The 21132-nt window shown below is 41.1% G+C and overlaps 1 protein-coding gene across 1 annotated transcript in view; it reads right to left on the bottom strand.

The window, feature by feature from the left end:
- LOC148021747 (uncharacterized) overlaps positions 1–21132 on the bottom strand; it is a 419898-nt gene that overhangs the window by 356159 nt on the left and 42607 nt on the right. Inside the window, exons 7-14 of the mRNA XM_087697283.1 lie at positions 18690–18820; positions 17751–18576; positions 16725–17389; positions 12361–12541; positions 11942–12229; positions 11489–11601; positions 6270–6527; positions 6013–6088 (exon numbers count right to left, since the gene is read on the bottom strand). Coding sequence (XP_087553409.1) covers positions 6013–6088; positions 6270–6527; positions 11489–11601; positions 11942–12229; positions 12361–12541; positions 16725–17389; positions 17751–18576; positions 18690–18820 — 2538 coding nt within the window. The remainder of the gene's footprint in view (positions 1–6012; positions 6089–6269; positions 6528–11488; positions 11602–11941; positions 12230–12360; positions 12542–16724; positions 17390–17750; positions 18577–18689; positions 18821–21132) is intronic.

The raw sequence follows: 21132 nt of genomic DNA, 5'->3' as shown, positions 1-21132 counted from the left end.
CAATCACATAGCCTTACCACAAATATTGTTTCACAAGATAGAAAGTTTGATAGTCATATTTCAAGGGCTATGTTTAGGAGGTTTGATACTAAACTTAGCATAAGTATGGTGAAGCATCCGCAAACAGACCGGCAAACTAAAAGGTTTAACCAAATCCTAAAGAATATGCTGTGAGCATACAAATGGTGAAGCACCCACAAATAGATGGGTAAACTAAAAGAGTTTAACCAAATCCTAAAGGATATGCTTTGAGCATATATTACAAGATGGCAGACTAATTGGGAAGAGTAACTACCTATACAAGTCACCTTGGTCTGATGTGGCTTACATGATTTTGAAGCGACACACATGACATAGCTCATTTGACATGCCTTGACTAACATGACACCCTACCGCCACATTCCTTAACTAGCTGCCCCCATGCTCCAACCATTGCATCTCTTCTGTTTCTACCACCTCCTAGCCCTTGCTCCTGCCATTTGATGGCTATCTACCTACCAATCAATCATTCTAGCTAGCATCGTTCCATTTGGCCCTACCACTGCCAACAAATCACAACTCCCCCAGCCTTGCCCCGCTACAACTACAGCCTTTCCCTGCCAACATCTAACTCATTGCTCCCTTCCTCATTGCCCAGCCTTATTGTGAATTCTACAACCTCCTCTTCCACCCTTGTAGTCTTCTTTCACTTCCTCACCCAGGCCACCTCCCTCTCCCCCTCCTCCATCTTCCGTTCTCCTCAAACATGAGAACTAGTGCAACAAAGGCCTGATATACAAAATGCTCACAATATTTCAGCACCTCAAGTAGGAACGAGTGAGTACCGCAAGATTGCAGCCAGTCCACCACCATCATCAAGGGAATCCTGTACAGCCCCTCACACACCCTCAACTAATGCCTTCCCACAAATTCATTTTTCTCTTGATAAAGAGCTCAACCTCAATGACAAAGTGATGACCCTTGAGGCATCATTCTATCTTAAAAACTAGTTGGACATCACCCCTCCATACCCTTCCTTAAGGACTCCAACCCAGATTGCTTTTACTTGCACCCTAGCCAAGGCTCTTTGAGCAGTACTTGTGGGAAGGAGTGCTTCAAAATTCAATTCAACTCACCCAAGCCGATGAATCCAGCACTCCCCATGTCACGAGGACGTGTATTTTTAATGCTTCGCTCTGACATTATTAAATTGTGCACATGTGGACAGGTACTTATGGGTGCCTAGTGTGAATTTGGGTCTAGGCCATTAATGAGGTCATTAAATGTCCAATGGTGACATTAGAGGGAGTAGGCATTAATTAACAAATTAATGCTAGATCCAACGCCAATTAATGTTGGGACATTAAATGTCCCTTGGGGGTTAGCGCATGAATTGTGGATGGGAACTAGCCAACAGGGTCAAAAGAATTCTTAATTAACTTTCCAAAAAATAAATTCTGAAAAATTAATTAATTAAAGCTGGAATTTCTTTTGGAAAGCTACCAAGTGGCAAAATAGTCTGCTACTTGTCAAAACTTCCCATGCAAACTAGAGGAGCGCTATTTGGTGCTACATGAGGATCATTCCAGCCATTCAATGCATTGTGGAGGCTGAGGGAGAGAGGAGAGGGGCTGGGAAAGTGCTGCCATAGCAGGAACCAGCAGGAATAGAACAGTTCCAGCCAGCCAGAGGGTGATCAATACAAAGCAACTACTGTGAGAGAGTGATCAGCAGCACACAATAGCAATTTGGGGCTGGCAATAACCTTCTAGAACCATCAAGATAGCAGCAGGTAGCATTTTTTCAGTCCCAAATCAGGACAGAATCTCATTTCGGCACTTTCTCACACGACAAAATTGAGAAATCTCTCTTTGCAACTTTCTCACTCATCCTCTAACAACCCCTCAATAGTTCTCAAAAACATTTCCAGCTTGTGGTGAGCAGCAATTGCAGAAATTGCTGCTGAAACCCTAATTTACAGTGAAAATTAGGGTTTCCACAGCCACCTTGGAATCAATGCCCAATTACTAAAAAATCGAGCCCTTATGTTGCAACTCAAGACAAATATTTGCAGCTGAACCAAGGGGTAGCCCATTCAACAATTATTGTGGCCCGTATGCAAGAGCTTGTGATCCAATCTGAGCCTGGATTGTTGTACAATCAAGGGGCAAATTGTGCCCAAGCAGTGCTGGTCATTTTATAACAGCAAATGTATTGAAGATTGAAGGAGATCAGCTTATATCTCATTATACTTAAACCTTAGAGCACTACAACATGAAGAAAAACCACAAGGAGCACTAGATGGTGGGGCCAATCAAGCCTCAGCTGTCCAAGATTAAGTGGTAATAATATTTATATTTCATTCTATCTCTATTTAATGTTTGCGATAATTTAAGTTGAATCGGGTTTATACCACCCTTGCCAAGAAGGAAGACTGGTTTCATGGTTCCATTGCCGGGATACATCAACTCCCTTGAGTAGGTGGGCCTAAGGCACTTGTGTGCAAGTCAATGAAGTTGCAAATTGCAGAAATTGTGATCAGCTGAGTGCATTTACAACGAGCATGTCATCATACATTGATTTGAGGTTAGGTCATGATGATGTTTCACCATTGAAGGATACACAAAGCAATTAAGGAAATGCAATGCCTAATCTTGAAACAGGCACGCAGCATGGGCAACAAGGAGAAAATGTGGGTTTACAGTAAGAAGCGGGACCCTCTAGGTCACGAAAGGTTGATGATCAGTAAGAAGATGAAAATTTTGATGACCAATTCAAAGATCATTTGAGGATAGCAGTTGATATGTTTGCACAATTGGCAAAGAATTCTCAATCTACTCGATTTTTTAATTCTTCCAAAAAAGGCAACAAGGGCAAGAAGAGAGTCATTTTCTAGAGATTTGAGACAACAAGATTCACTAGAGGAAAAGCCTAAGCCATCTCAAGATGCTCCCGATGTTGTAAATGAGAAAAAGTAATTAGTACTAGCAAGGCAAGATATGCAAATGCAATGCCATCTTGGTAGTGCCAATCCGATGGGTTTCAGACAGCAAGGCATGCATCCAAGTAAGGGGCAGCCAAGATACTTTGGTGGTGTACTATGTTTCATGTTATGGCAAATCAAGGACCGCATACAGGAATGTATGGCACAACTCCCTAAATATGCAGCAACCAATGCATGGAATGCAAAATCCAATGTATCCAGGTATGGCTGGCGGTATGCACAACCCCAAGTACAGTAGCATTGGCATGATGCGTAGGGCACATAGTATGGTAATGCATCTACAACCCATGGTGCTCATGGGACTCAAGATATGAGTGCTCGTCATGCAAATGCTTCTTATGATGTTGGTCATAATGTAAACGCAGCAAGTGCACCCTTCAACAAAGCTAATTCATGTTAGCTTGACTCCCAAGGGGCCAACAAAGGACTATGATGAGGGTGGAAAAGGAGTGAATTTTGAGACCTTCAGTGGTCCACAAGATAGGCTAAAAGCTCTAACTTTCATTCAAAAGTTTGATCCAACCTACTCTGGAGAACACTACACTAGATTAAGATTTGAATCATCAAAAAAATCTATCTTGCTTCTTCTTCTTCTCCTTCTTCCTTGATGCCACTATAATTGTAACCTTCAGGATGCCTAAAGCTCAAGCAACATAGAGAACATATGGATAAATCTCACTGAAGTCAATGAGGTCTAGCCTTGAAGAGCATTGGATACTCCATCAAACTCCCAAGGAGCTTATAGTGTATAGTCTCCATGAGATGCGCCTTGGGAAGCGTAGACGGCATGTACCAAAGTTTGATATTGCACTAGTATAACACGAAGTAGGAATGACTCAATTCTATCCTTCGGCTTGAACTTCATGTGCTTAAGCTAGCTATAGGGGGTCATAGCTCACATGGTTAATGGAGTCTCGAACAACATTTGTAACTTCTCCCGCACATTTGAAGCTATCTAATAGGAGGTAACTGCCAAAGAACCTCTTTAGAAATGCACCAAAGAAGGGCGGCAAAATGGGCATGCACATCATCCGACTCCCATGTAAGAACTACTACATTGTAATTGTCTTGATTCGAATCATCTAGAATAGGATCTGGCATGCTTAACTCTAGAAACCATGAACCATAGGTGCTTCTGCACAAACCAAGCTTTCATAATGGTACTCCATGTCAGATAATTAGGACCATGAAGTTTATCATCAGTTGAGCAAGAGGAAGGTGGGATTGGAAAGAAGAATAAGAGAAGAGGAAGAAAAGAAGAGATGTAGAGAGAGAGAGAGAGAGAGAGAGAGCACAACCAAAAACACAACACAGAATGCATTGGGCATGAGTTCAAGTGTAGTGAAAGAGGACAACTGATCACAAACAACTGTTGAAAAGAGGTAAAATCAGGTTAAACAAGTGAAAATCAGTCAAAATCAGCTGCATGAAGACCAAAAGCAGTGAAATCAGCCTGAAAACATTGTCGCCCAGCCACTAGATGATGCAAATCCTGAAAAATCAAATCGTGGGAATCAAAACACAGGCAGTCAATGCATTAGATGCAGTCGACACAGCCTGAACTAGTCACCACAACAAAATGCAGGTATAGCTGATCAAAATGCAGAGTTTTTGGGCCAAATGCAGTGTCTCTGACACCCTAGGCGGCAGCTGTAGGCCAAAACGCAGGATAGGGGATGATGTGGACTTTGGAATGCAGGGCAGCAGCTGGATTGCTCAAACGCAGCAATCAGAAGGCCACCAGGTGCCTGCAAAGCAGCTGAACAGCAAAACTCAGCTTGGGGGCTGGATCAGCTCACAAAGGCAATATGAGGTAAAGACAGCGAGAAGGCTGGAAACTGGTGCCAAATGGATGCAGACAGTGATGGGCAGCTTCAACTCAGATGTCCTCTAGACAATGAGGAGAGGGCTGGAAACTAGTGCCAAATGGATGTAGACAGTGATAGGAATCTTGGCCTCATATGTCCTCCGCGAATGCGGTGTAGGTAGCAACGTTCTAGCACTAGAAACGTGCAAAAACGAGATTGAATGAATGGGGGGGAAGGTTGTCTATTTATGGAAAGTTTGGGGCCTCCTAAATTAGGGTTTACATGTGGGACACCGAAACTCTCTCATATTGCTCTTGGTTTAAAAGAATGGTTAAAATTCATTAATCAAGTGAAGTTTTGGGGCTATTTAACTAAAGCTAACGGTAATTTAGTTGAACGCTCCTCTCCCTATCCCTCTCCCTCTCCCTCTCCCTCTTCCTTTCCCATGTGCTTTGATCTTTCATATTGCATATTTGTGTAAGTTTATTTTATATACAATTTCATGTGTGGTTTTTAACAAATGTGCAAAACAACATCATTTATTCTCAGATTTTTTGTGTATATTCCATACCATACATGTTCGCATGCTGAACAATGGTACAAATCATACAAAATTGCAGTGTTTCTGCAGCTGAAATTGAAGAAATTGCAGCTGATCTGAAGGGGAAAGCTCATTTACATTTGATTTGGGCCACATCACAGGGTGTCTTTGAGCACATGAGGAGCAGGAGGAAAACATTTCTTGATACATGGGATTTGGGCACTTGATTTCACTTGTAATCATATAAGTCTAGACACAGAATTGGCTTGTCACACAACCCTTGTGTTAGACTTTCTCCTATAACAGCTAGCTTGGAGACTATTCTGTCTTTTGTATTATCATTGGTATATCAGGCTTGAATTGTATCAGACCTTGGTCTGCTTTGTAAATGAGGTTTTTATTCATGGAATCTTCTTTTCTTTTAGAAAAAAAACCTACAATATTTTCTTTAATGGATAAGAAAAGTGTGACCCTCCTCATCGACTCTGTAGTGAACGGAACAAGCATTGAAGCACTGTCTTTATTGGGTATCTCTACCCACCAGGATGATACTTGCTGCCTTGCAGCGTCCTGATTCACTTGATGATTATCCTGAACTACACAAACAAATGAATGGCTGATACTTTGCGACATTCCTAACTGCACAAATAATTGGTCAGTCACATAGTGTACTTGTATACCTTAACCTCTGCAGAAGTTGGCTCTGCCTTCTCAATATCCCCACGCTTCTCAAAGCTCCTGACTTGTGAATCATAACTGAAACAAGTTCATAGTAATTGGATACAGTCACTCTATAAGTGGATCAAACAGCTAGTGCAACAAAATCTTACTAATGTTCTTAGTCTATAAATCAGTCTTTATTAAGAATACCTGTTATCAGTATCATAATACAACAGTGCAATTTCGCATATTAAAAATTAGGGATGGAAAAACATACGATTCCAATATCTCTAAAAATCCAGTCCTTCGTTTTTTAAGCGCCTGCTCATAATGCTCATATTCCTCCTGTATTCTCTGAGTGTGCACTTCAATTACTGCTCTCACTCTCTTTGGCCATTCATATGCTAGCATCATTGTACGAAACTCAGTTTCAGGAATCTGAAACATGAACTTGTCAAGAAACTCATCTTTCTGTTTACATTCAGCTAGAATCCGTTCCACTGCTGCAAGTTCATTAGGACAAGAAAAGAGCAATCTGCAAAAGTGGAAAGTTATGTATCACTAGAAGTCAATCAGACCTGAAAACCCAAAAAATTTAAAATGTACTGCTAGAACTCAATCAATCTAAAAAAACATGTAAATCACTTTCTCACAAAATCCGTTAAAAAAAGCAAGAATGTGCAAAGTCATGTGGATGGAAACGGACATTAGGATCAGCAGTGACCTATTCATGGAAAGGGAGGAAGAAACTCATCGATCTTGTACTCCACAGAAAGATCTCTAGCAGAGCTAATATATGCCAGTGTTCAATCTAATGTGTTAATGAAACTTTCCCTAACAGTATTTAACAGGAAAAAGAAGGTTTTCACTTTCTAGTCCACTCAATCCCTCACACTGAAGCTGCATCCTATTACAAGGTGCTAATGGAAAATACACATGCATATGCACAAAGAACCAAAGTAAATGATAAAAGCACAGAGACACCGACTAGCACTAGATTTTCTCAATTTACATAAAACACGATATTATTGTCTGCATTCTGCAAACCCAGTGATGTTATGAGCTTCCTTTTCCAGTAGCATTTTCATTGTATTTCTGTTAGCTTTCGTATGTTTATAGATGTCTTCCACACTTGGCTGACACACATTACTTCAATTTGATTAAGAACTCTTGTAATATCCATCTGAACACCTTTTTTTCTTTTTTCAAGAAAAGAAAACTCCATGAATAACACCTCAGAGAAAAAAAAAAACCACAGCAAAATACAAAGCACAAAGAGCTCTATAAAGAGTAGAAAAGTACATCACAAATCGAATGGCTGTGTGAACAACCAATCTGGTGGACTATAATGCCAAACCATCTAAGGGGCAGTCTGGAACAAACTGCCCAAGTACCAGGTCCACAAGGAGGCCTCTCTTCTCTTCCGCATCCTCTCAGAGCTACCTGCATCTTCTCCCATCTCATGTGGAGAATGTGGATGATCTCTACTAAGATCCTTGATAGTCTCCATTATGGGTATGTCATAATGGTCTATAGCTGCTAGCATGATTGCACCTACTGGTCTAGATGTACCATGCTATGATACTAGCAATCAGCTCCCATCTATGATAGTGTCCCTAGGTTCACTATAAAAGCAAGTAATTTGGAGTGGAAATCCTGCTCAGATATTGCCCAATGATGAGAAAAGAGAGGCTCCCATGAACATCCCAATAGCCACAAGCTAAGCCTCTATCTATGACCCATGCTACATCCCCCCCAGTCACCTCCATGGTCTCTGCTATACCGTGGAATGACATATTGAGGGCTCTCTTCCATACCTCCTAGGCTCTAGGGCAGTTCCATAGCCAATGTTTTTGTTTCCTCTAGCTAGCTGCATCTCACACATGCCACTGAGTCCCTCCCATATTCAAGCCAAATGCCAATCACTAAGCTCTTGTGAGCTACAAGTCATAGGAAATGAGAGATCTTCCTATGCCTAAAGCTGTCATGTATCCTCCTCCAAAAATCATATAAGAATCAATCACAAATGCCCTCTCTATGCCAGGAGGTGGTTGATGGCTGTGCTTGGATCTTGGTCATCTAAACCCTCCTCCCCAAGCTAATAGTGTAGCTAAAGAAGGACACATCACATGGCCTGTCAAGAAGTGGATCCCTCCACACCAATTCCCCTTGTTCCACTATAATCTCTGAGGACACCTCCTTTGACAAGCCCAAAATATCCATCTATCTTTCAGGTAGATGGCTGAGTATGGGTCAATGTACCACTACCTCTCGTACTATGCCACTACTTTGATCCTCTATTTGGAGCATTCAGTAAACGATGTCTAGTCAAAGTCTCCTCGCTGGAGGCAGCCATCCTACTCAACCATGAAAGTGCATGTCTTATCTCTGCTAGTCACAATAATTCCTAGAAGAATGTCCTCTCTAGAGAAGAGTCCATCCTAGAGGAAGCCATCCTGCTCAACTATAAAAGTGCATGTCTTATCTCTGCTAGTCGCAATAATTCCTAGAAGAATGTTCTCTATAGAGAAGAGTCCAATCATGGTCTAAAAATGCCTATATCTGTCCACCAATCTAGTGAAACTCCCTCAATCACAACTTCAATCATACCTTTGGCTTCCCCTAAGACCTCCTAGTCTTTGCCTTTGAGCCTCCTACAGATGCTCCTCAAATGCAAACCAATCTCCCATTGACACAATGAGCTGCAAAGAAAATCTCCTCCACAATAGATGTCCTCTGTCCAAGATTCTAGCCCTACCCTGATCTCAAATAGTGATTGAAGAGAATGGCTACTTTCTCTTCTCTTTTGGCTCTAGTTGGGGTTAGCTGATGAAGGCCCAACAATACAAATCTTTGTGCTCTGATAATGGCAGCTGCGAATCTCACCTCAAAGCTTCTCCCTATTATATCCATGGTTCCAAGTCTCTCCAAGTAGCTATTTAAAATCTAGAAATATAATAGAGATGTAGTTGAATAGCCAAAATTTCATGTTTCTTGGAGAAAATGCATCATCTAAACATGGCAATACCCAAGTAGATTCTCAAGTGCAATCTAACCCTTCTCTCGTGTGCCATAGGGTTTGGCTCACCAACAGGTCCAACGTTTCTTAGAATATCTCATTCTTGTATAGGTTTTGCTTATATCATTAGGAATGGCGGTGCCTTAGGATAAGAAGGGAGGGAACATACATTATAGTGATCTAGATTCATCATAGGATCTAGAAATTGAAAAGGAGACAAATATATTTTTTTTCAAGAAAACAAAAGGTTCTATTAAAAAAGAGGAGAAAAGAGTACAAAAGTTGGACATTTTTCCGGGTATCCTTAGGCTTACTGAAACAGACATAGTGATGGTCATAACAACTATAGTGTTTAACTATCCTTTTTACAGCAATAGCCAGAGATTATGCAAAGTTGACATTCGAAGCTCACTAACAAACATTATCTAGTATTTCTTATCTTGGATGTCCAAAGAGTTGAGTGAACATATCTTTTCTTTTCTCCATTATGAGTCTTTTCTTCTGGTGGGTGATGAACTTTTTTATTTGTAGGTCTTCAATTTCTTCTTCAACAGCCTTTTTTACTTTCTTCTACTTTAAAAACTTAGAATGGGGCTCCAGAAACCTGTAGTGACAAATTGCCTTCACACGGATCTTATAGGGAATTCCTAAAAATTTGATTAGTCTCCCCCGTATGATCTCCAATTTGTCTCCGCTTCCTTTGGGAATAAACTAATCAATCCCTCGGAAAAATCTTTTTGGCATAGCCCTAATGCCATAATCTCTAGAAATATTGAGATGAGACCTATGCCAATAAGATCTCAACAGCTCAAAAAGGACTTATCTAGTGCATTTTCTCTTGGACACTTGCCTAAGGGCAATGCTAGAAGTGCCTTCTCCAGCTCCTCTATAAAATGGGCCATTAGGCATATACTCATCCTATCTATTGGTGCTTTGTCATACTCTCTCTCTCTATGCCTCTCATAGTTGGGGGGGAACTGTGTTGGACCCTAGCAAAGCTAGGTAGTACTGTGTAGCCACCTATCTCACCTCTAAAGAGTGTTGTACAATGGATTTATCAACTCTCATGAGTCTCTAAACACCCTATCCAAAGTATCTAGGACCTATGGTGTGGAAAAAAGTCTCTATTAACAAAACAAAACTCCCCATGAAACTTATACTCTCATCTAGCTTTCTTCATGGCAACAATCTCAGCTCTGCCAATGTGCATCCTCTCAACTATCCATTTGCACCCTGGACGGCTCTCCTCCCCCGATAGGGCAACCAATCATGCTCTAGCAGAGTCTCCTTTGCTAGAAGCCCCTACCTCCTCCTAGCCTCTTCCCTAAAGAAGGAAGTGATCTCATGTAGGCTCTCATTCAAGTCACTAGCTACTTGTCCAACTGAGAAGGGCCCTGCTGGTGGAGGACTGGCTACAATCTATGGTGACACACTAGCTCCATGTGTCTGTGATATGGATGCTTGTTAATTGACTGGGGAGGGTGTGTGGTGATGTGATGATTTCCAACCATTCTATAGACCAAGCCTCAAGGGACATCACTATATCCCTAAGTGCCAGCTCTGCATCCAAAGGGAAGCAATTTTGCGAAAAGGAATTGGCCATATATGTGCAAGGGGCTCTACTAGAGCCCCTTGGCAGTGGTGGAGGGTTGGCTGCAATCTTGGGCGACACACTGGCTCCATCTGTTTGTGATGAAGACACTACTTGGTTGACTAGAGCCAAACTTTGCTGCAATACCTGTGGGGGTTGTGCAGAAGTAGGGGAGATGTGAGCTGCCTGGGCAAAGAATCGTACAAAGGCTGCAAGGGTGGATGAGGAGGCTGAAGACGCATCCATGTTATGAGGTTGGATGGAAAGGAGTGCCGATGTCAAGGGGGGAGTGCAGGGCCAGAGGCAGGTTGCCACTGGTGCAGGGATGGTGGGCAGGTAGGCAGAACTGGTGGGCAGAGTGGCAGGCAGAGTCAGGGAGGATAGGCATCAGCAGGCAGAAGGGGTGGGAATGGCAAGGTAGAGGGCAGAAAGCAGGCAGGGAGGACAGAGGGAAGGCAGGGCATAGATCGCACTGGCAGCCAGGTTTCTGTAGAAGGGAGGCAGCAGTGCTTGCAGGCAGTCAACCTGACAGCCAGCACTGCTGTCGCTCCAGGGTCACGTCATGGCATCTCATCACTTTTTGATGCTCCACGAGCAAGCAGGGAGGTTGCCCTAGCTATGGGGCTGCTTGTCAGCTTCAGAGCTTGGCCACTCCATCTGAACACCTTGCCAAAGGTTGCATATAAAAAGGGGGACTCTTATGGGCTTATGTACATCCTTGAGGTCCTCTACATCTTCACACTAGTTTGACTAGAAGCTGCAAGATTCCCTAAACAAGATGGTAATAATGATGATGATTGTAGAAAGGATATACCATTCAAGGGATTTAATAATCGAAGTGATCATTCAGTAACATTTATATTACAACCTAAACAGACTAACTTACTTCTGCAAGTTAACAGCTTCCTCTGAATTTGTGGGAACTTTTGTGATATCTCTTGCAATTCTTTCACACCGTAAAGACACCTCTTGATTTGCTCCAGTCAAGTCAGCTAAAACCTGATTAAAATTTTGAAAAAGTTGCAGGCATTGAAATCATTCCTCATGGATATGGCTCTTATCTTTATAAGCTATTACTTCTTACTTCATGACAGCTAGCTCTAAAGCAGCAGTACGCTGTAAGGATGGAAACAACCATACAAAGGTAAACAAAGCAATGCATAGAATGGCAGTACAGAGAACGATCACACCTCAGGTATTAAACTACCTCATGCATCTAGTAGAATGAAACGAATGCAAATGGGTGGCTTCCATGCAAATGACTCTGTTATAGCTATGGGGTTATCCTGATCCAGTGGAAGCATTTTATAACCTTACAAAAGGAAACTGGATCACTTACTTGTTGCTTTAACAGTGTGCAGACTAGTTTGGCTTTCTCACTAAGCCGAGTTTTAAACTCCACACACTGCACTCTCACAAATCCACAGTCTACTTCATTGGAGCTGGCAAGTTCTGATTCACTTGCACGCTTACTAAACACTTCAATCGTGGCTTCATACTCTCCAAGATTTTTCTCTTGAGCTTTAAACTCTTTAGCAAAAGATTCAGCATTTATATTGGCTAGATCTTCAAACAGATCGAAACTTTTTATAAGAGACATTGGCATCTCAGAGTTCGAGTGTACAGTCTGCGCATTGAAATGCAAAAGAGATGATTGAAATTCATGATCAGCTCTAGTTTACCTGGTTAGGCAGCATATAGATTTCTGATTTTGGGTTAAAAATTCAAAGTGTTTAATGTATACAGTTTATTTAATACCTTCTTTATGTACTGTTTAGCGACTTGTACAAGAGCTTCATCTGCCACCAAGCTGGAGAAGCTAAGTGATGCTATTTTTTTAGCATTGACATCTGTAAAACTGACTTCTGATCCATCAAATGCACAAGAGTCTATCAATTCCAGCAATGCTTCTTCAATTTCCACAAATGAAGGTTCAATGCTGTGATAAGATAAATCTTTGTCTCAGTCTCATCATCAAAGTATAAGAAACATATTCCAGTCCCACTCATCCCTCCGCACAAAAAAAGAACAGGATAGCAAGTTGTTATTACCAAATTTTTTCCAGGTAATATGACTCAAGTAGCCACATAAAAAGGTACAAGCAGTGATGGAAACACCAGTCTAATAAAAAAAGATAGATGCCTGGCCATCCTGGTTGGCTTCTGTCTAGGGGCTAGCTCATACAGTCCAAAGGAGTGGAAATAGACCAAGATGTGGCTGGTGATTCAACATAATCAGCCCTGATGCTCATGAAAGGTCCTAGAACAAGTATTTGAGGAGTATGCCTCAACATCGGCATATATTGAGTTGTGCATGCCCTACATATGGGTCATTCATGCTAAATTCTAGTGTGGAAATCCCCAATGACTTGTTGGCGAAATCCTCACACCACAAGATCAGGCATGGGCACGCGTGACTACTATATTTTCAAATGGATTTGAGAAACAAGACGAAATTGGGAAGGCCATAAAGAATCTTACAGCCACTTTAAGGGGACCATTGCAGTGATCAAAGCCAAGCTTGTGGACATGCCATTGACCAAAAGAAAAGGGAACCCTGAAAAGATTGAAAAGCTTCTCCCCCCAAGCAGCCTGATTTCTCATCAAGAAGGATTTGATAAAAAGCTCTTGGATCCAATGACAGCAGTGTCGATGAAAACATCACAGGCAAGGCCACAGGAAGTGGAGATGGATTCGAGATCACATAGTGCAGGCCAATCACTTTGCTTGGAACTGCCTACAAGATCCTTGCGAAGGTAATCAATCTTAGACTAGCCCCATTGATCCCCAAGTATTATCCATCCCACATAGATAAGGATCTTATTGTGGTCCTCCTCAACTTTGGGAAGGCACATGACCGTGTGGATTTCTTGGAGGGCAAAATGCTGAGGATGGGATTCCTAGAGCAATAGCTACAAGAGTAGTTATACCTTTAGCACACAGCCAAGTTATGACCAATGGAACCACAGAAGAGAAATTTACCATCCAGATATCAGTGAGACAAGGTTGTCCACTACCACCCTTCTTGTTCTTGTTTGTAGGAAAGGCCATGAGTTTCTGCTTGAGAGATAGATCCAGTGATATCAGAGGAATCAAGTTACCCATCCTTGAGTTTGAGGAGTTTCTTGGTGTGGAGTTTGATGACAACACAACACTTTATCTAGACAAGGATAGAGTAACTTGGCCTAGGCCCTTGTACCGGCCATGGACATATTTTGCAAAGCAAAAGATGCCTTAATTGATTGGTTGTGGGAGCTCTCGCTCAACGGCCAAGACCCACGGACCGCTTATTGCTTCAAGCATTTCAAGCCAAGTGCAATGGCTACCTCTCACATAGCCGTATGCACTGTCACACTTACGAGTGTAGTGAGCTTACCTTCATGCTCAATCAAGTTGCCTCCTCTCCCAAGCTCTCCGGTAGCTCCACAATCCAAGGTGCAAGCTCAACCAAGCTCAATCCTCAAGCTCCAAGCTCTATGCTCCATTGCCGCACACACAAGACAAGAGAAGGAAAGAGAAAACAGAAGAAGAGAGGAGAAGATGGAGAGCTTCTTCACCACGGTCTCTCACCCTTACATAGACACTCACTCCCACACACTCCCTCTCTCAAGCACAAGCACAAGTAAACAAGAATAAGAAAGAGAAGAGCTAGTTTTGGCCACACACAAGATGATCTTCTTCATTCACTTTTTGCCTTCTTATACATGCCCTCCTCCTCTTTGGGCACCCATCCCTTTCTGCATGGCCAGCAGTTTTAGCCTAGGTCCTCTTTTCTTATTTCTTCCTATTTTCACGGTTCCTTCACACATCCCCCGTCTACATTTACAAATTGCACAGGAGGAAGCCTGGCGCTCTTTTACAAATAAATTACAATGGGCCCAATGCTTTCCTTGCTAGAGTATTCAGTGCAATGCACTTATTATTGTGCGCTTCCTTTTACATTGAGGCTTTTCTTGCATTTTTCTGAGCTTGCCTTTCTCTCCTGTTTTTTCTCGCCTTAGGCTATCTTCCATTTCCAACTTTTGGGGCTTTTTCGTTCTACCTTGGACTTCCAAAGGTGTAACATTGGCATATTTATCCAAGCAGAGCAATTTATCTAGGCAAGGATAGAGTAACTTCAGGCCTTTGTAACAGCCATGGACATATTTTGCAAAGCAACAAATGCCTTATTTAATTGGCACAAGTCCTATGGATTTTGGGCATGAAACACTAGGCAGCCGCAATGGTGACTGCACAAGGATTTCACTTTGGTTCCCTATGGGACCATGGTGAGATATCTTGGATGCCATTTATAGATTAACATTACCTTAGAGCAGATTCTGAGCATCAAACAGAGGCTCCTTCATTGAAGCTCTGTGAGGCTTTCATTAGCAAGGAGAGATGGGAGCCTGACCAAAGCAAAGGGTGGCTTGGGATGTCATCATACAACCTAGACTAGAGCAAGCTTGGAGATCATAGACCAAGATAGCCAAAACAAAGCATTATTGGCTAAGCTCATTCTCCAGGGCCTTCTTCTAGACAAGGAGCCTTGGAAGAAGCTTCTCATAGAGAGGCTTCAATCTATCACACCCACACATGCAGAACCATGGCAGCCCAGCATCCATTGGATTTTTCAGGATATCAGTACCACCACATAAATGCCATCATGACTAACTTCATGTCAATTATTGTAAGAATGGCATTCAAGTTGTTTTAAACAATATCACACTTGGGAGATCATTATGCAAATGACGCTTATACAAATGGATGAAGGAATACCCAATGTGCATATACAATGTAAAGGGCAGTCACCAGTGTAACTACAATTTTTGTAGCAAAAACTAGAGCTAATGTTATAAGGCACGCTTAGATATATATAAGTCTGTTCCGGTGCCAGAGATCTCATTTGTGAGTGGTGAGAATACTTAGAAACAAATATCTGTTACTGTTTCAAAACAAAAAACCCCAATGGACAACCTCTGCTTTTTTAGTTGAACTGTTCAAGGACGGCTGTTGAAATTAATAATGCTTTATTCTTATTACTCTTTTGGTCACCATGAACATTAACAAATTCTTTTCTGGTTAAGGTAAGATAGAAAGTAGTTTTCATAGTCATCTAATCTCCAGTTATGAAGACCAGAAGTGGTAAAAAGTGCTCCTAATATAACCTTCGCTGAGAAACATACATTGGGTGCAAGCTAGTAACCACACAAGTGCAATAAACATCGACACTTCACAGAGCAATTCCGCAGACAATGTATGTGGGTTCAAGACAAGCATTAAGAATGTCAGTACTATTTTGACAGCATAGGAGACAGGAGCATAATAGAAAAAGCAGGAGAAGCGGAGATATCCTAATAATTGCATTTTGAAGCTCAAAAGGAGCACACATTTTGAGGGCTTGTGGCTGTGTAACAAGGCCCAATGTAGTGTGACAGGCAATTAGGACAGGCACATGCTAGTGGCCCATCTGTTGACAAATGAAGCATTGGATAGCCAGGCCAGTATACTCCGCTTGCTAAAGCAAATCCAGTCAGAAGACATGGTAGTCCAATGATTCTAGATATTGAGACTTGAACATATAGAACGCCAGCATGATAGGGTGCCACCAATGCTTGTGTCTGTGACCCAGCACTCAATCCATTAAAGCAGACAATGTTGCTCATTCAGTTTGAAAAGTAGATTTACGTGCTCTAGGACCTACTGCAGGGTGTACAGAAAACCTGCATAGAGTGTTGTATGGCTTCAGGTCAACATTACACTTTTGTAGTAAATAGGGCAGAGGTCCCTTTTATATGTCTCAGTTTGATGAAGCTATCATGCAAAGAAACCGTCAGAAAACATTCATAGAAAAAGCACATAGCATAAACAAAGATTTTGGGATTGAAGAATCGGCTGTCAAAACTTGTACACTCAAACACAAATGGGGATTGAAGAAGAATCAGCTGAGTCTGGCCTTCATGACTTAGCTAAAGGACGACTCAAAACGAGTTAATAAAATCCTCTTCTACAGGCATTGTTTAGCATGGTATCAGCCCTCATTCGTTTTGCATCATCTATTTCATTATTATTAGTTGATGTTGTTTGTGCTCTAAAAGACCAAGACCTTGCACAATGCACAAGTTAAAAAATGGCTTTATTTACCTGTAAACACCATCTTGATACTTCAAGTTCACAATAAATGGTGCAAGTGTGTTCAGTGAATAATCTGCAGAAGATGAATTATTCTCTTCAAAAAGCTTCCAGTATTTATCTGACAATGGAGAACTTCTTTTTATGGCCAGAAATGAATCTCCTGGATCTCTCCGCATGTAACTGGTTAGGAACTTTGTGAGACTAACTATGGAGTCCTCAATCAATCTTCTTATTTGGTTAGTCATTAGTACAGACATGGCTTCATAAAACCCATCTAAATTTCTACTTGGAGACATAGGAACTGCCTGCTTAAGCAGGTTAACAGCTAAGGGAAACCATTCACCCTCCAGTGAGTCCTTAACACTTGTTGCACAAAGGTTTTCTCGTACTAAAAATGCAGTCAACTGAAAAGGCATTTTTGAATGAAAGTCGCCTGAATCTACATCAAATAATAATTTTTTGGCAAATGTATTCTGCCACGTGTTTGCTACTTCCAGTGATAAAGGATGCAACCTATGAAGATTTCCAGCCACTGCTCCATGGGCATTCAACACTGCTGCACGCCACTCTGGTAGCAGGATCTGGATCGTATGGCTTCTTGCAAAATAAGACGTTGTAATTACTTGAATTCTATCAATGTCTGTCAACCCAAGCCTTTGTTTTTCTGATTCATCCTGTCAAAGACAAGTTTGATTAGCTTGTATTCAGGAGTTCTGAAGCCGGCCAGAAAAAATAAGATTACTTATTCTGCTTCTAAATGAATACAGGATCACTTCAAATAAGAGCAACACGACATGTAATTATGTTTGACTGCAGTCTTCTGTTGATGATGATGAGTCATGATTGGATGTGGAACATTTCTGAAACAAACTTGCACTTTTGAAATTAGACTTAAAAGAATGAATGATTTTATAATGAAGAATAGTATTGCTTTACATAATTTTCATATCAAACCACATATAGTTATCAAGGAGTAGTGAATTAATGTCAGATCCAATATTCAAGACAGCTGCAGAATAAAGCTAGTTTGAAAACCTGAAGTATGTAATCAACAATTGATTTTCTCATGCTCATTATGTATTCATGATGCACTTCCTCTGAAACTTGCTGTAGGGTCTGATCAACTATTTCTTCAGATATCCCTTGAATTGCATGTTTGCCAACAAGGTGCACTGCATTCTTTATCCATCTTTCGCTTATTGGAGCAATGGAGAACTCATCTATACCCGCCTCAACATAATATTGATACTTTAGAATTCTTTCGGCTGCTTCTGTAAAATTGGATGGACCTACTGGCTGCACAGGACAAGACATTATGTGGAGACTTCTAGGGCTTTGCACAACATGCGGAAAGTAGGTTTCTTTGTCCTTTTCTTTACAATCACTTTCAATTTTTAAATGTGAATGTGTAACTTGTTTTCTTCTTTTTGTATTGCCAGTATTCATGTGACCATTGGATGTAGAATTTTTGCACAGCAAAGTCCCTTTGGCTTGTTGTCTAGATTGCAGGTGCGATATTCCTTGAGCTATTAACGTAGCACTGAAATTTATTGGAAGTGAAGCTTTTGCATGTTGGGGAGAACCCTCTATGTCTTCATTATCATAGCCTTCACCATCACATGTAGTCCATAAATCTGTCATATGATGTTCAGCATCATCCTCTGTAAGAAAATCAAGTTGTTTCCCCGATAAAATTGGGACTTTGTAGGGATCTACCAAATCACTTGGTTTTACGTCAGGGGCCCTCCAAGGTCTCTTAAGAGAAGTATGATTTGGGAGCTCGAACCTAAGAAGGGGTGGCTCAATAGGTACCACTGTTGGCCTTGATGCTTTCAAGTGAACAAGTTGGGCTGCTTCAGGGCTGCAGTGCAACACATCAAAACTTCATAAACTATTACATCTTTAGTCTGATACAGACAGCAGGATACCTGAGTCAATATTATAAACATACAACTAACTCTAAGTCACAAGCACCTATTATAGATGCCAATTCGATTTGAAGGGGTTCGACAGTATGTTGTATTCTGGAGACCTAATGGGATTGCTCTAGTGAATAAAGATTCTGAACTCAATATCTGAGGCAACTCTGAGGTCTGGAAACCCATCTGTTCAGAAACGCCTCTGATTATCAGCTCAGAAGAAACTTCATTACACTCAAAATATTTGGTACAAATATATAACAGAACACAAAAAATATGCCTTTCTTCTAAGATTTTTGTTTGACAGTTCTAACACTACTCCCTCCACATGTTCCTTGCATTGTTAGGGCAAAGGAATTCCTGAACCTCTACCGCATGTTATAGAAGATATTAAAGTTCTTGGTATCAAACATTTAAACCCCTAAGGTTGCTTATTTTGTAAAGGTCCTAGATGATTGAATAAACTTGAGCTGTTCAATGCAGATCCTAAAGTTTCACATACGATGTTTGTATGAATATGCAACCTAGAACAACCCAAAATTACTCTGTAAGAGATTGCCAATGAGAGGAAAAACACAAAAAGGCTAAGAAAGCATGGTTTGTAAGCCAAGACAGTGATTAAATCGATTCATGTTTTATGAAAAAATGAAACAAGGACTTTTGAAACCAGCCTTCAAGAAACCAAAGTGCAGTAGAATTCTAGCTATTACACAGTTTCAGCACTTAAATAAGACAGAAACCAAAGAAGAGATGGCGCTAGAATGCCCCCACACACTTGCACAATTTCACCCAAACACCAAAACAGATCGACCCAAAACCTTACACCCCCTGCAGTGTTTCTTTAACTATATTCCATGAAAATCCATTACAAAAGATAGAACTTGAAGTTCTTCAAAGTTCAAATCCAGCAGTGTATAACCACTATCTGCATGGGGAAACCTCAACCTTTGCACCACACTCCCTGCGCACAATCACAAAAGTGCTGAACAGCACTCTATATCTGACGTCACACCAGTTGCAGCAACTCACATGCATCAAATCTTCAAGAGTGTATGAAACAGTCCTCTGAATGGTGAAGATACTATTGCCTCAACCACAAATAGTCATGATCTATATACAATAGCTAGGATCAGGCACATATGCTATCAAAACAGCCATGGCTGCAGCCTGCACAACCTCGACTATTGCTAGGACATTTGTGTCTTCTCACAGGACAGCCACACCTGCAACTTGAACAGCCACGATTGTCCAAGACCGCCACTACTCCTGAAGCAGTAATAACTGATGCAGCCAGCCACAACTCATTGTCCACAACAGCCACTACAACTCCTAGAGCAACCATGACTGATGCAGCCAGCCACCACTCTTTCCAACAACAGTCCATGCCTTTTTTCTATAATCTCAACCTGTTGACAGTAAAATCATAGCTTCTCCTGCATGAAAATCTAAGAATGAAATTTAGAATAGCAGGAAAAAACTAAAAATTAAAATTAAAACAACAAACACAGCTTTAACTGTTCTAATTTAAAATTTTAAAAGTTATTTTTTAAATTAGATAAATCTGGCCTGCATGATACCACGTTAGCATGCCACATCATCATTTCCAAAACTTGTCATATTTACAATCACATTAATTGTCTCGGATCCTCTTTCCAATCATGTAATATTTTTATATGAATTACATTTGTACAGAAAACTCTCAACCACCCTAACTCTTTATACTTCACAATTACATCAGAAAATCATGTGCATCTTCCACCTCATTACCCTTTACTGTTACAAATTAGGGTAGTACTCTGATACATTAGGTTTGGGTTTTATCTACAAAGGCAGTGCACATTTAAGTGCATTGCAAAATTACTCCAGGTTGTAACATACCCCTCCTTGAAAAATCACAAACATTCTTGGTTGCACACCTGCCACACAGGTTAGTACCAATGAAAGGATTGATAATAATAAAACAAAAAAACACAGTGATGGAGTCCAAACAACAAAGACTATTAGTGCACACAGTCTTTTGATCATTCCACCAGCTTTCTTTCAATGTTTCTTACCTGAAAACTTTTCAAGCTAAATTCACCTGAAAGTTTTCCTCAAAATATACCATCTTTGCAAGTTGGTTCAACTATGTATCTGATTCAGGAAGCAACTGAATACGAATCAACTCAACAACTCCGAAAAGACATATCATAGAAGTTTCAATTGCACATGTACTAGCAGCCCATAGTACCTTGAGGAAATCATAAAAGGTCACCAAGTGACTTGTAGATCCTTTGGGTGCCTCTTTGACCAGGGAGTGGAAGAAACCCCTCTTGAGCACTAGCAAATAGTGTAGAGCTTGCCTTTGCTTGAATGAGCTCATTCAATGGGTCACTCTAACCCGAAGCTTTGAGATAAAGCTACAAAACCAAAGGGGAATCTGCTAAGCCATCCCCTTCCTTCCACTTAACCCACTAGTGCAAGCTCAGAAGCTTCACCAATAGAGAAGGTGAACTTTA

The sequence above is a fragment of the Lygodium microphyllum genome, chromosome 17 (assembly GCF_053477565.2).
Source record: "Lygodium microphyllum isolate KBCC chromosome 17, Lygodium_microphyllum_v1.1.10, whole genome shotgun sequence".
NCBI classification, from domain to species: domain Eukaryota; kingdom Viridiplantae; phylum Streptophyta; class Polypodiopsida; order Schizaeales; family Lygodiaceae; genus Lygodium; species Lygodium microphyllum.
The sequence above is the reverse complement of the archived record's forward strand: the minus strand, read 5'-3'. Positions and strand labels throughout refer to the sequence as shown.